Source organism: Somniosus microcephalus, chromosome 12 (assembly GCF_052327205.1).
Source record: "Somniosus microcephalus isolate GS21.2 chromosome 12, FLI_Smic_1.0, whole genome shotgun sequence".
Taxonomy (NCBI): Eukaryota; Metazoa; Chordata; class Chondrichthyes; order Squaliformes; family Somniosidae; genus Somniosus; species Somniosus microcephalus.
In genome coordinates this window covers 82,512,568-82,527,666 of record NC_140998.1, presented here as the reverse complement: position 1 = coordinate 82,527,666, position 15,099 = coordinate 82,512,568, and the positions used below count along the sequence as shown (strand labels likewise).

Sequence of the window (15,099 nt, the reverse complement as noted above, 5' to 3'; positions counted from 1 at the left end):
TCCTGATCCTTTCTGGATAGCGCCTTTCCTGAGTGTCTTGCTCTTGGTGCGGAGGCGATTCTGGCCCCCTGTCGTCGGTTAGTTCATCAGCTTCCGATGCTACTGTTTCTGGGGTAGATGCTACCGGTATGTCGGGTTCATCACCAGGTACGCGTGACATGGGGTTGACTCGTTCCTGTGACACTAGGATCTGGTCAACATGGCGTCTCACAATGTTCTCCCCAACATCCACTGTGTACATTAGTGGCCCCTGCCGTGTGCATATCGTTCCTGGTTGCCATTTCTCTGTTCGGTAGTCGCGGGCCAAGACTGGTTGTCCTACATTGAAGCTCCTTGTCGGCTTCTCATTGATGTGCTGGAATTGCTTCTTCTCAACATTTCTTCGTACATTTGGTCTGAGCAAATCCAGACGAGATCTCAACCTTCGGTTAAAGAACATCATGGCCGGGGTCTGGTTGGTAACTGCATGTGTCGCATTTCTGTAGGCTAACAGGAAAATGTCCACCTTATGCTGCAGTGGAATGTCATCATCGCACATGGCCCTTACTGCCTTTTTAAAGGTTTGTATGAACCTCTCAGCCAATCCATTTGTGGCTGGATGATACGGGGCGGATGTGTAATGCCTTACCCCATTCCTTCTCATAAATTTCCAAAACTCTTCGGACACAAACTGTGGTCCGTTATCAGAGCAAATCTGTTCTGGCAAGCCGTTCCTGGCAAATATGGTCCGTAGGACTGCAATCGTTTTCTCCGTAGTGGTGGAGGACATTTTGATCACCTCAGGCCATTTCGAGTGTGCATCCACTGCTATTAAGAACATTGAGTCCATGAATGGACCAGCAAAATCAATATGCACCCGTTGCCATGGAGAGGAGGGCCACTCCCATGGGTGTAGAGGGGCATGTGGTGGTGCATTTTGGACCTTCTGGCATCCTGAGCAGCTCTTTGTCAGGTCCTCAATTTGCTGATCGATCCCCGGCCACCACACATAAGCCCTAGCAAGACTTTTCATTTTCACCCCTCCCAGATGGCCTTCGTGAAGCTCATTGAGCACTCTCTCCCTTAACTTGGGTGGAATTGCCACTCGGGATCCACATATCAATGTCCCCTGGCATACTGACAGCTGTTCTCTTCTGGATGAGAATGCTGGCAACAGTGAGTCTCCATGTGTTGGCCATCCCTTCACCGTCAAGTCATATACCCGAGACAGTGTCGGATCATTTCGGGTCTCCTTCTCTATATCCGCGTTAGTTACTGGCAAGCGTTCAATTATAGTTGAATAAAATATTTCGACAGGGTCCACTGCTGGTACTTCCTCCACAGTAGGCAGTGGCAGGCGTGATAGCCCATCAGTGTTTCCATGCTGTTTCATGCCCTTATACTCTATTTCATATTGGTTCGCCCCTAGAAAAAGGGACCATCTTTGTAGCCGTTGCGCACTCATCACCGGAACGCCCTTCTTTGGATTAAAGATGGAGACAAGTGGTTGGTGGTCAGTCAGCAAGGTGAACTTCTGCCCGTACAGATAGTGGTTGAACTTTTTCACTCCCCATACTAGGCTGAGGGCCTCCCTGTCAATCTGGGCATAGTTACGCTCGGCTGAGGTTAGTGACCGAGACGCAAAGGCTACTGGCCTCTCCAACCAGTCTGGGAGTTTGTGCGACAGTACCGCTCCAATACCATAGGGTGATGCATCACACGCCAACCGAATTGGTAGTGCTGGGTTGAAATGAGCCAACATCTCTTTTGATGTGATCAATTCTTTGCACTTCTGGAAAGCTCGTTTACATTCGTCATTCCACTTCCATGGTACCCCCGTTTGCAGTAGGGTGTTCAGTGGGTGTAATACTGTAGACAAATTTGGTAAGAACTTATGGTAGTAGTTCACCAGCCCGAGGAACGACCTCAGTTGTGACACATTTTCCGGTGCTGGAGCTTTGACTACTGCCTCAATCTTTTCAGGGGACTTATGTAACCCCTCTTCATCAGTAACATCAATACGAGATCTGCTTCTGGAAAAACTCGCATTTGTGGCGATTAGCTCGGAGCCCATATTCCTTCAATCTAGTGAGCACCTGCTCCAGGTTGGTGAGGTGATCACTGTCATTTTCGCCCGTGACCAGGATGTCGTCCAAATAACACTGGGTCCCTGGAATCCCTTGCAGGACTTGATCCATTGCCCTTTGCCAAATAGCCGGAGCTGATGCTACCCCGAACATCAGCCGGTTGTATTGGTAGAGACCTTTGTGAGTGTTGATCGTGAGGTATTGTTTCGAGGCTTCTTCTACCTCCATTTGCAGGTACGCTTGGGCCAGATCAATCTTAGTGAAGCGTTTTCCTCCAGATAGCGAGGCGAAAATATCTTCAATCCGCGGAAGCAGTTATTGTACCGTGTGAAGGACTGGGTTCACTGTCACCTTAAAGTCCCCACAGATGCGAACCTTCTTTGGTTCCCCAGGCATATTACTCAACGACCTCTTCATTACAGGAACGATGGGTGTAGCCCACTCGCTCCAGTCCACTTTGGACAGTACTCCTGAACGTTCCAAACCTTCCAGCTCTGCTTCGACGGCTGGGCGGATCGCATAAGGCACCGGTCTGGCCTTAAAAAACGTTGGGTTTGCATTTTCCTCTATTTTGATCGTCGCTGTTATGCCTTTTAGTGTTCCGAGTCCCTCCTGGAACACTTCTTTTGCGTCAGTTAGCATTTTTGACAGTCGTCCACGTGTGACATCGTCATCCTTTTTGGCCTCTACCGTCAGTGCCTGTATGGAATGCCAATCTAACTGTACCTTCCGGATCCATTCACATCCTAGTAGTGGTGGTCCTCCATCTGGCAATACATATAGGTCCATTTTTGATGTTTCCTTGCCGTTGTATATCACGTTCACCCTTATTTTCCCTTTGGGGTAGACTTTTGCCCCGTGTACGTCTTCAAGACAATCTCTGTATCTCTCAAGGGTATATGTGAGAATAGCCGCTTGTAGTCCCTTTGGTTTATGATCGTTAGGGCTGATCCGGTGTCCAATTCCATTTTCACTTGGACTCCGTCTATCTTGAGCGTGACCCAGATAGTTTGGTGATCCTCCATTTTGATTACATTATGTAGTTTCAGACAACCCAGCTCCTTGCTTCCGGAGTCTGTATCACTTTTCTGTTCGTCTGAACTACTCTCCGTCTCCTTATGTACCTTTTTGTACTTCTCCTGTGGAGATTTCTTGCTGCTGGTTTTCTTTCCCGACCTGCAGACTCTGGCTATGTGTCCTGCTTTTCCACACTGTCTGCACACTTGGTCCTTGAACCAACAATCCTTCTGGTCGTGTGTTGTTCTGCCGCAGCGATAACACTTCACTGCTACATATGACATTTCATTGGTGCCATATTCTTGCGGTCTCCGTTGTATCTCTGCAGCGCCCCGTGCGGCTGCTTCGTGTGATACTGCCATGCTGAAAGCCTTGTCCAGCGTAAGATCCTTTTCTGATAGAAGCCGTTTCTGAGTTCCTTCACTTTGAAGCCCACACACAAACTTGTCCCTTAACGTATCTGCTAGTCCCATTCCAAACTGGCAGTGTTTCGATAGCTTGCGCAGTTCCGTTAAATACTCAGCATTACTTTCGTCTTTATGCTGGTTCCTTTGTGAAACTTAAATCTTTCTGCTATCAGCAGCGGTGTGGGGTTTAAGTGATCCTGTAGGATTGCCACTATGCTTTCAAAATCCTTATCCACTGGCTTCTCTGGGGTTACTAGGTTTCGCAGTAAGCCATACATTTTTGCACCCATGGAATTCAACAATACCAGTGCTTTCCTGGCATCTGGCACTTCATTCGCCTTGCAGTGCACTTCAATGTGTTCTAGATATGTCGCCCAATCTTCAACTTCATTGTCGAACGCTGTGACACTGCCACTCTTCGGCATCCCTGGGTGTGGTTAGACTGGCTAAAATGGCGTCTCCCGCGCTCTCCCTTCTTCTCCGCTGGCTCAAAATGGCGTCTCCCGCACTTCACTTTCTTCCCACGCTCGCCCTTCTTCTCCGCTGCGGCTTCAAAAATGGCGTCTCCCGCGCTCTCCCTTCTTCTCCGCTGCGGCTCAAATGGCGTCTCCCGCGCTTCCTTTCTTCCCCCGCGGACGCTGCTCAGCCCTTGAGCACTGGCTGCGCTCTGCGCGTTTTCCTGCGCGCCTCTCTCGTTGCCGCCGCTCGGTCCTGAACCCCGGCTGTGCTTTACCCTCGCTCTCTTTTTGTTTTCCGTCGACGCCGCTCGGTCTTCAACCCCCGGCTGCGCCCTGTGCGCTTTACCCTCTCTCTTACCCCATCGACACTGCTCGGCCTTTTCTGTGCCGTCGGTCGGCTCCAGCTGCCGCTGTCCGGGAAGGGCCTGCGCCGTACCTGTTGCCAGCCTGTTGCGCTGGATCATCGTGACTGGAGAACCAAGCCCAGCTCTCAACAGCCTCCCCTGCGATGCTCACTCTCTGCTGGATGACTGGGCGGTTGCTCGTGGTCGAAGCTCGTGCTTTTGGCCTCGACTTTCTTCCACTGTCCTCCAGGAGCGAATCCCTGGGAGGAAATGCAGAGTTGCAGGTAGGCTCGAATCTGCCTCGTCGCCACTGTTAAATCCGTGAATCTTAAGGTATGGTGTTCTTCAATAAATAGACGGAGACTGCAGATGAACAGGTGTTTACTGGATGAGGGTATTCTAAAAACTAACAGTACAGATCCCTACTCAGGGTTTATATACAGGTGTGGTCACTGCCAGTACTACAGTATACAGGAGCTGTAAAAGTAGTTCTGCTCTTAAAGGTACATACACTACAGTGACGTCACCTGTTGCCGGGTGGCCCTTAATTGGCCTGCTGAGCCCGCTGGGCGGGCTCAACAAGGTCAATCAAGGGAAAATTGTGCGGATTGGCCGGACGTCGAAATAGGCGGGTCAAAAAACCGAAAGGGGAAGTCCCGCCTTCTTTCCGACAGGTTCGGGAAAATCTACCCCTACATCTTCAAAGACATCTGGGACCTGACTCTTATTATCAAGAACTCATGGGGATTTGGGGGGGGGGGGGGGGCGGTGCGGGAGGTAATGCCAACACATGGGTGCTTTCCCTTCAACCTGCAGAGGCACACTGGTAAAGTCAAAAAGGGTGAACAATGCTCAGAGATAACAGTTTCCACTTGCGCACTTTCATGATGACCCACAGTCAGCAAACAGAGGGCCTCATAGGAATTTACGGCACAGAAGGAGGCCATTCGACCCATCGTGTCTGCGCGTCCAAAAAAGAGCTATCCAGCCTAATCCCACTTTCCAGCTCTTCGTCTGTAGCCCTGTAGGTTACAGCACTTCAAGTGCATATCCAAGTACTTTTTAATTGTATTTGCATTGCCCTAAAATCAGTTAAGAGAGCAGGAAACCAGCAAATAAAATATTGTAATGGAAAATGAAACTGGAAAATCAAAAACTGAAGAAAGCGATATGCATACGATTTAAAAGTGATCCTAAAGGTTAAGGATCAGATTTATTTCTAGGATGTGCCTAATCATCATGGGATAGAGTTTCTGCTTTGTGCGCAATTAATTTGCATATTCACAAACATAAAATCTTCCATGAACCAGTGCAATCAGGCAGCTTAATAGAACAAGATTGTTTTTGTTTTCTTTCCATTATAAAGTATTCCTTGATGTATTTAAGAGTAGTAACCTGGAGCAGTTTTATTAATACAGCTGAAAATGGGTTTATCAGCAAATACATGCATTTTTAATAAAGGTCCTCCACCTGTGAGTAACCTCATTTAAAATGACTGAAAATGACCTAAAAAAAACTACATTTAACCATTCAATAGTTTCACTGGTGTACACTGTGTCAGTTGCTTAATAAATTAAATATTTTTTGATATGAAAAAACTTTTAAAACATGTCTACTGGTGCCTGGTCGTCTAAGAAAATGAGCGCAATTTGAAGAGTCTTCCTGAACCAGCACAATTGCCGGAATCTCGCAATTTTGAACTGGGGGCGTAGCCAGTTTCATCGGCGGAGCCTGATCGGGGCAGATTGAATCTTGAATCAGCGTAAAAGCTTGTGGAAATGCAAGTGGTTTCGGGTATAACTCACTTTTAAAATTCTCCGATCTTTTGCGATGGTTCAGGCCCGGATTGCGCTGATATTACCAGCATAAACAAACGGAAACTCTACCCCAATATTTCAGAAAAGAACCAGAAGAGATTGACTGGTGGTAGATCCTCGATAGAAATTAACAGAATTATGTACCAGGGCACATACTTACTTTGCTACTAATAAAGAAACCTTCAGTAACAGTTACAGCAATAAATTGCACAGGTTGGAAACATTCTTGGCATTTGAGTTCAACCAAGGATCTCAATGCGACCAAAAGGAAACAGCACAAAAATCTACACTTTCATCTATTTTAACAACTTTTCAAATCACAACCAAGTTAAATTAACCCTGAGCTCAAAGAGGAATTTAATAAAATAGTTTGCATGCATGATATATGCAAATATGCAAGTTCTGGCTGTTACAAATGGTCTACTGTTGAAAAAAGAGACTTGGAGAAACACTCCCTCAATAGTGTATTTTTAAAACTTGCATGATTTCACTAATAAGCTCTGAAATACTAAAATTATCAGTTTTCAAGCTAATCTCCAGCATTATACAACAGTGCTATAGTGACCACCAGTGCCACTAGAAATAATAAAAAGCTAATTGCATTCAATTTAGGCCATACTGTAATACATTTGACATATACAGAGTTATTTAGCTTTGATCAATAGAGTAAAAACATCACTTCAGATACTAGTATCTCAAATTGCATGGAAAAAATTAAATATTCCAAAACGAGCTTGTGCATTAACCTCACCTTAAGTATTTATATGAAAAATATACCCCATCATTACACCCCCAATATATATATATATTTTTTAAGCTCACCATATGCTGGCTGGGCTCTCAGTCAGGACAGCCTCCTTCACCACACTTCCCAGGCTAGTTGTTGAAACAGAATGTCTTTGTCCTTGGCCTTTGTTCCTAGCACCCATTGCTGCTCACATTGGCAAGTTATTAAAAAAATACACAGGGTGTACTTTTAGACAAATACTTGAGAATAAAGCCCTTGGAGCATTCCTTTTAGTAGCATTATTAAATGGACACCAAATCTGATATCTTTGTAGGGAGAATTTCTTTCTGCCTAAATGTTTATCTGTTGCTAACAAAAAAATCAATTAACTGTTCTTCACTTATGTGAGAGTTATGGGGCACTACACTGTGTCAAAAGGCATGTATAGGTACTCTATAGTATACTAGCTGGGGAGCCCCGCGTTGCGAGGGCAATTTTGGGGCGCTTGGTCTCCCTGCCCCTGTGTGTCCCCCCTCTCCCTGTCATGTCCTCTCCCTGTCCTATCCCTCCCTCCCCTCCCCTCCCCTGTCTCCCTCCCTCCCTCCCCTCGCCCACCCCACCCCTCCCCTCCCCCGCTCCCCTGTGTCCCTCTCTCCGGCCCCTCCCCCTGCCTAGCGCCTGACGTCCGGAGCTGAGGTCCGCTGCGTATCGCGCGGCTGATGGACGGCCGCTGTGGGCGGGCGGGCGGCGCATGCGCGGTCAGTGCGGGCGGCGCGAGCCCCCCGCGATTTCCCGAGGCTCGCCCCCCCCCCCGCGATTTCCTGAGGCTCTCCCCCCCCCCCGCGATTTCCCGAGGCTCTCCACCCCCCCCGTGATTTCCCGAGGCTCTCCCCCCCACGATTTCCCGAGGCTCTCCCCCCCCCCGTGATTTCCCGAGGCTCTCCCCCCCCCGCGATTTCCCGAGGCTCTCCCCCCCCGCGATTTCCCGAGGTTCTCCACCCCCCCCCCGCGATTTGCCGAGGCTCTCCCCCCCCCCAATTAAATTGTTATTTAATTCCCTAACACATCATTAAAATATTTACCTTAGTTCCCTAACACACAGAAAGTGTGGGGGGAAAAATTGTGAAAAATCAAGATGGCGGCCACTCACCTCGGTTCAGAAGGATAAGGCCCGCCCACACACGCACCGATTGGTCGACCGGTCAGGTCACCGAAGCGTAGGATTGGTCAATCGTCGAGTCACTCGACACTCAACTGTAGGAAGGAACCCGCCGTCCGATTGGTCGACCTTGACGTCACATGGTCGCTAATGAGATGCTAATGAGCGGAAGGCTGAACGTTTTTCGGATACCGCGGGCGCGGTTTTTGTCCGGCCGAAACGTAAATATGCCTATGACCGGTCCGGAATCGCAAGCTGTCTTTTGAGGCGACGCGCGCGCCGGTACGCTCTGTAACTTTCAAACGTATAGAGAACGGACAGACAGACATCGGGACAGACAGACAGAAGAGCCGCTTTATATATATAGATTAAATAATGTTCCCTTACCCACATCAACTAGATTACTGTTACATACACGATGGGCATTCCAGTTTCATCAGAAACTTTGTTACAACGCACACCTGCAAGCATGTGTAAAGCACATTATTTACATGCCTGTGTAGGCAGTATGGCATTCCCAGTTTTAGAGGAATCAGCAGGTCCAGCATTTGTGGCAAGGATAATCCTACTGCTCACACAATCTCTTAGCCCAGAGAATAGGATCAAAGTCATAATGCAAACAGGTATAAGATAGCATTATGAGGAGTATCAGCTTGGCTCAATGGTAGTTCTCTTGCCTCGGACTCAGAAGGTTGTCGGTTGGAGCCCCGCTATGGTCCTTATCACATAATCTAGGCTGACACTTCAGTGCAGTACTGAGGGGGTGCAGCATTGTCAGAAGAGATGTTATTGGAATGAAACATTGGGTGTAAAAGATACAATGGCATTATTTAAAGGGAGTTCTAACAGTGCCCTGGCCACGTTCTTTCCTCAACTCACCAAAAGCAGATTGTCTGGTCATTTATTGATTGGAAAGAAAAAAAGTCTTGCATTTATATAGCACCTTTCACAACCTCAGGCTGTCCCAAAGTGCTTTACAGCTAATGAAGTACTTTTGAAGTGTAGTCACTGTTGTAATGTAGGAAACATGGCAGCCAATTTGTGCACAACAAGGTCCCACAAACAGCAATATGATAATGACCAGATAATTGGTTTTTATTAGTGATGTTGGTTGAGGGATAAACATTGGCCAGGACATCGGGGAGACTCTCCTGCTCTTCTTCGAATAGTACCATGGGAACTTTTACATCCAGAGGGCAGACTGTGCCTCAGTTTAATGTCTCATCCAATAGACGGCACCTCCGACAGTGCAGCACTCTCTCAGTATTACACTGGAGTGTCAGCCTAGATTTGTGCTCAAATCTCTGAAGTGGGGCTTGAACCCACAACCTTCTCACTCAGAGGCGAATGTGAGGCAAGAGGCAACTGAGCCACGGCTGCTATTTGTAGGATCTTGCTGCGTGCAAACTGGCTGTTGCATTTGGCTATATAACAAGAGTGACTGCACTTAAAAGTAATCCATCGACTACAAAGCACTTTGAGACATCCTGAGGACACCGATAAGGTACTATACAAATTGTTTGTTTATTTATTTATAATGATAAATTTTGGATTTTGTACCAAACTGGAAGCAACACATTCTTATGTTCACTACCAATCTACCTTCTCCCACTAGGTCTCGGTAGAAGTGGCAACGCCAAATCGGTGTAAGATTCAGCACTTCGCAATATTTGTGCTACATTTTCATTGTTCCATTCCTCCGGGCAAAAGAGGAACTGGTTTCAGAACTATTACTCTGGGAACCAAAATATGGAAACAAAAAGCAAGGTCGGCCTAGAATTAGTACAATACTCAACTTGTATAGGATACAGAAATTGTCTTAGAAGTACTACTATCATACATGATGATTTTTATTTATTCACAGGATATGGGCATTGCTGGCAAGGCCAGCATTTATTGCCCATCCCTAATTGCCCTAGAGTAGGTGGTGCTGAGCCGCCTTCGTGAACCGCTGTAGTCTGTGTGGTGAAGGTACTCCCACAGTGCTGTTAGGGAGAGAGTTCCAGGATTTTGACCCAGTAACGATGAAGGAACGACGATATATTTCCACGTCAGGATGGTGTGTGACTTGGAAGGGAACTTGGAGGTGGTGGTGTTCCCATGTGCCTGCTGCCCTTGTCCTTCTAGGTGGTGGAGGTTGCAGGTTTGGACGGTGCTGTCGAAGAAGCCTTGGCGAGTTGCTACAGTGCATCTTGTAGATGGTACACACTGCAGCAACGTTGCTGGTGGAGGGAGTGAATGTTTAAAGTGGTGGATGGGGGTACCGATCAAGTGGGCTGCTTTATGCTGGATGGTGTCGAGCCTCTTGAGTGTTGTTGAAGGTGCACTCATCCAGGCAAGTGCAGAATATTCTATCACACTCCTGACTTGTGCCTTGTGTTGGCATATGGAATTCTGTTAATTCAGCTTCTGAAACGTGTTCATATTTAGTCATTCGATATAGGGGGGGGAAATGTGGTTGGTATCATTGGAGAGAGAGGCACAGATTTCACTTAGCAACAGCCAGTGTTTGGTAACTATGGCCTTGGATATTTTCATATAGTTTAGATTAGAAAGGTTATGTTAGGATAAGAAAGAGACTAAAAGGTTTATGCTTACCACAACAAGGCCAGTGTTTTTATGCTGTTGATGTATGTTGAAGAAAATGTAGACTTGTCTCTCTGGACTATGCAGTAGCCAGAGACTATCATATTAGGCAATGCCTGCTCCAGTTTGATAAGAAAACAGTGTATAAATGTAAGCTTTTTCTTTTGTTCAAGCAACACGGAAAGACCCATGGCTAGGTACACGTGTTCTGTGACTATACTCCGCTTGTAAATTGCTTTTTATGCTGAAGTTAAAGAATAAAATGATTATAACCAGAAGACTGAATTCATTACTACTCGTGACCAAACAAAAGTATGTTTAAGACAACACCTTGTAGATGGTGGAAAGGCTTTGGGGTGTCAGGAGGTGAGTCACTTGCCGCAGAATACCCAGCCTCTGACCTGCTCTTGTAGCCACAGTATTTATGTGGCTGGTCCAGTTAAATTTCTGGTCAATGGTGACCCCAGGATGTTGATGGTAGGAGATTCGACGATGGTAATACCATTGAATGTCATGGGGAGTTGGTTAGACTCTTGTTGGAGATGGTCATTGCCTGGCACTTGTGTAGCATGAATGTTCCTTGCCACTCATCAGCCCAAGCCTGAATGTTGTCCAAATCTTGCTGCATGTGGGCATGGACTGCTTCATTATCTGAGGAATTGCAAATAAATAGGTGTGGAGTATAGTTACATGAACTCAAACGATAGTCGAGCAATGAGTTATCTATTACCTTTCTAAAGTGAGGTCTGTTGATAAGCTGACATCCTATTGGTGCATGCACGGTGTAAGGTTAATGCCATAACTTTCAGATTGTCGTAAAAACCCATCTGGTTCACTAATGTCCTTTAGGGAAGGAAATCTGCTGTCCTTACCTGGTCTGGCCTATATGTGACTCCAGACCCACAGCAATGTGGTTGCCCTCTGAAATGGCCTAGCAAGCCACTCAGTTGTAACAAAATGCTACGAAAAACAAAAAAAAGAATGAAACCGGACGGACCACCCGGCACCAATCTCGGCACCAGCTACAGACACGGCAACGGCACACCCAGCCCAGTCAACCCTGCAAAGTCCTCCTCACCAACATCTGGGGACCTGTGCCAAAATTGGGAGAGCTGTCCCACAGACTAGTCAAGCAACAGCCTGACATAGTCATACTCACAGAATCATACCTTTCAGCCAATGTCCCAAACTCCTTCCATCACCATCCCTGGGGTGGTGGCACAGTGGTATACAGTCGGGTAGGAGTGGCCCTGGACGTCCTCAACATCGACTCTGGACCCCATGGCTTCAGGTCAAGCATGGGCAAGGAAACCTCCTGCTGATTACCACCTACCGTCCTCCTCAGCTGATGAATCAGTACTCCTCCATGCTAAGCCAGGGTGTACAGCGCCAAGTCAAGTAAATCTGGCCATGGTGAGGCCATCCCTGGCTTCCCGGGCAGCAATGTGCTCAGGTGCCGCAGCATCAGTTGATTACGGAGAAGGTTGTTGTTGTTGGTGCTGCTGGTGTGGGGGGCTGATAGTGATGGGATTCTGAGGACCAAGGTGAGGGAGTATAAAGAGCACCCATGCTGACGAAATAGATGGCAGGTGAAGTAGAGATGGCAGAAGTGATCTGTCAATGGTGAGAGTGGTAATGATGTCAGACTGGATGGAGACTTGTGTAAAGACTTGCAGCATGGTGAATCTGTTGTGGAAATGCAGTGAGGAAGTGTTTGTGGCTGAGGGAAGATAGCTCTGTAAATTGGGAGCTTTTACTATACATTTGAAGCTGTCAACTCAACAGCTGATTCAATGGCCTCAGCTTCACAGGTGAGGTCTCAACACAGCGGGAAACCGGTAGGCGACCTGTCAAATCCAAAAAGCTGGGAAAAAACCATGGTTAAGTGGCTGTAAACAAGCCATTAATGATTATATTTGCCTCCCCCGCCGGGTCTGCTCAGCGCTGGCAGACCCGACATCGGGAAAGTCCAGTGTGCGCGTTTTGACAGCGGGTTCCTGACCCGCTTTCTATCATTTTAAATTTAACAGCTGACCCGCCACCCATCCCGTCTGCTGAGCGCTGGCAAAATTCCGGCCATAGTCTTGATGATGGACTGAAGTGTGGTTTGATGTTCAGCTCAGGGTCAAGTATGATCCCAAGGGTTCAATCTGAGTAAGCAGCTGTGACAGGAGATGGAATTGAGGGCCAAGGTGTGGACTTTCTGCCTGGCGCTTAACAAGATTCTGTGAATTTCAAATGCAATTATTTCCATGAATCTAAAATTTCTCCAGGTGTCATGTTGATGAGTAGTTTTTCTATCAGCCTCAATTACAGGTTTGCATACAAACATGCAAATACACACAGTATTATTGCATCCGAGTAAAAGATAAAAGATTAGTATGTAATACGTTGCTTCTGCACAATGCTAGTGCACTTGAAAACTTTTAATATAATATATATATACAGCTGTAAAGTTCAAATGCAACCCTAAATATCAATCACAATGTTGTGCGGTATGGTTTATAATAAACTATTCAGTCATTTTATTTGATTTGTTTTGAGAAGCAGAGTAAGGTGCAATGCAAAACATTCTGCCACATATTTCCTCCCTATCTAGGGAGCTGTGGGGTAAGGGAGATAAACATCTGTTTAGATGCCTTCCCATTTCAAAAGTTACAATAGCTGCACGTGTAAGAGAGCAGCAAATCATTTTGTTAAATCAGCAGCAGACTCCAGTCATGTAAATTGCCCACTGGCAAGCAACATGAGCATTCTAATGAGATGGGAATTCACACAACAGTCTGCAGTCTTTGGAAATTATTAATTTAATCTGACAGATCAATTTTATACTGAAGCAGTAAAATAGTCCAGAGAGTTACTGTATTCACCACATACTCTAGAATCAGCTGTCCAGGAAGAATATTTCCATGTTCTGTAGTCTGGTAGAGCCTCTTTGACCAATAAGAATGCACCAATCATATTAATCATAACACACTGAAACCTCAAAACTGTTGGCTCGGTTCTCATCCAGGTATCTTATCCCCAAGTACTCTGGACTGAAGTGGCAATCCAGTTGAGAGTGAAAACCACAGTCCAAAGATGTGCGGGTTAGGTTGATTGGCTATGATAAATTGACCCTTAGTATTAGGGGGATTAAATACGTGGGGTTACAGGGATAGGGTAGGATATGTGTTGGTGTAGGGGTTACGGGGATCGGGTGGGATATGTGTTGGTGCAGGCTCGATGGGCCGAAATGGCCTCTATCTGCACTGTGGGGTTTCTGTGATTTCTGTGAAGACTTGCAGGTCTCAGGCTGGAGCTGAGGTTAAGCAGCCCTGAGGCTGGTGTGATGGTTGAGTATCCTTGAAGTTACAGGAGCAATATTGCAGGAAATCAACTACGTATAGCATTAAAGGGTGATGGGTCAACAGGCTCTTTCGAAGCATAATTCCCCAACTGTTATCTTCAAAACACAATGGGCCAGTAATTCTGGTCCCAACGCATGAGTACGGACGGTGTACTCACGCGTGGGCCCGTTGGAAGTGCCGGATTCCAGCATGCACAGCGCATGCGCGGGAAACCGGCATTTCCTCTCCATCGAACTAAGGGGTTAAGAGGTCCAACGCGTGCGCGCATGACTCTACGCGCACGCGTTGAACTTCCTTCGTTTAGACAGGTTTGCGCGTGTGCAAGGGACTGAACTTTTTGGAAATGAAAAAAGGAGGCGTAAGCAGTGGATTCTTGAAGGTAAGTGGTCTAATATTTAAAATTATTACATTTTTTCCACAGATTCATTGTTTTTAAGGACTTTACAGTAAGGTAAGTTTATTTTTAGACCCGAATTCATAAAAAAATTATTTTTTTCAAAAATGTTAATTGTTTTAAATAGTTTTTAAAAGTTATTTATAGTTTATTTAATTATTGGGATGTTTTTTTAAATTTTAATTAAAGTTAAACTAGTCTTTTGGGCGCCCGTACTTTTCATGAGTTTGACAGTCTTTACTATCAAACTCATGAATGAGTTTTCCCTCCCCTGATTGGCTGCAGAGTGCTCACCTGATCCCAGCCGGCACATCGCACTAACTACACCGCTGGATCAGGTAAGCACATCGCGCCGACATCGGAACCGGGCCAGTGACAGGAAATGCAAGCAGGCCCGGGCTTCAGATGTCAGCGCGCAGGGTGAGTGCACATCGGGGGCTTGCACGCGCGGCAAGCACCCGATCCTAATTTCTGGCCCACTAAATTTTCATACGGGCTCCAAAATACAATTTTTTTTTTTTTGGTATAAGTACACACAAAAAAGGTCACTTTGGGGTATTGGGTGAGGACACTCCAATTCCATGCAAAAATAATGGATTCAATTTATCAGGAGTAAACTTGAGGATTATCTGTACATTAACTATCTACTAAATATAGTTAAAGCATCTTTAGATGGGAAAGATCATGTCAGATCTACTTCCTTAATTTCTTTTTGAGGAAGTGACAACTGGAAACCCTACAATGTTGTGTACTTAGACCTCCAAAAGGCATTTG

At 46.3% G+C, this 15,099-nt stretch overlaps 1 protein-coding gene across 5 annotated transcripts in view; it reads right to left on the bottom strand.

Annotated features, from left to right (window-relative positions):
• LOC147109361 (E3 ubiquitin-protein ligase pellino homolog 2) overlaps positions 1-15,099 on the bottom strand; it is a 298,817-nt gene that overhangs the window by 50,573 nt on the left and 233,145 nt on the right. Inside the window, exon 1 of one of the 5 annotated variants that reach the window (XM_086003251.1) lies at positions 6,932-7,019. The exons of the other annotated variants lie outside the window; for them this stretch is intronic. Within the exon in view, the coding sequence (XP_085859377.1) occupies positions 6,932-6,934 (3 nt within the window). The 5' untranslated portion in view covers positions 6,935-7,019. Of the gene's footprint in view, positions 1-6,931; positions 7,020-15,099 lie in introns of those variants that run through there. 5 annotated transcript variants of the gene reach the window in all.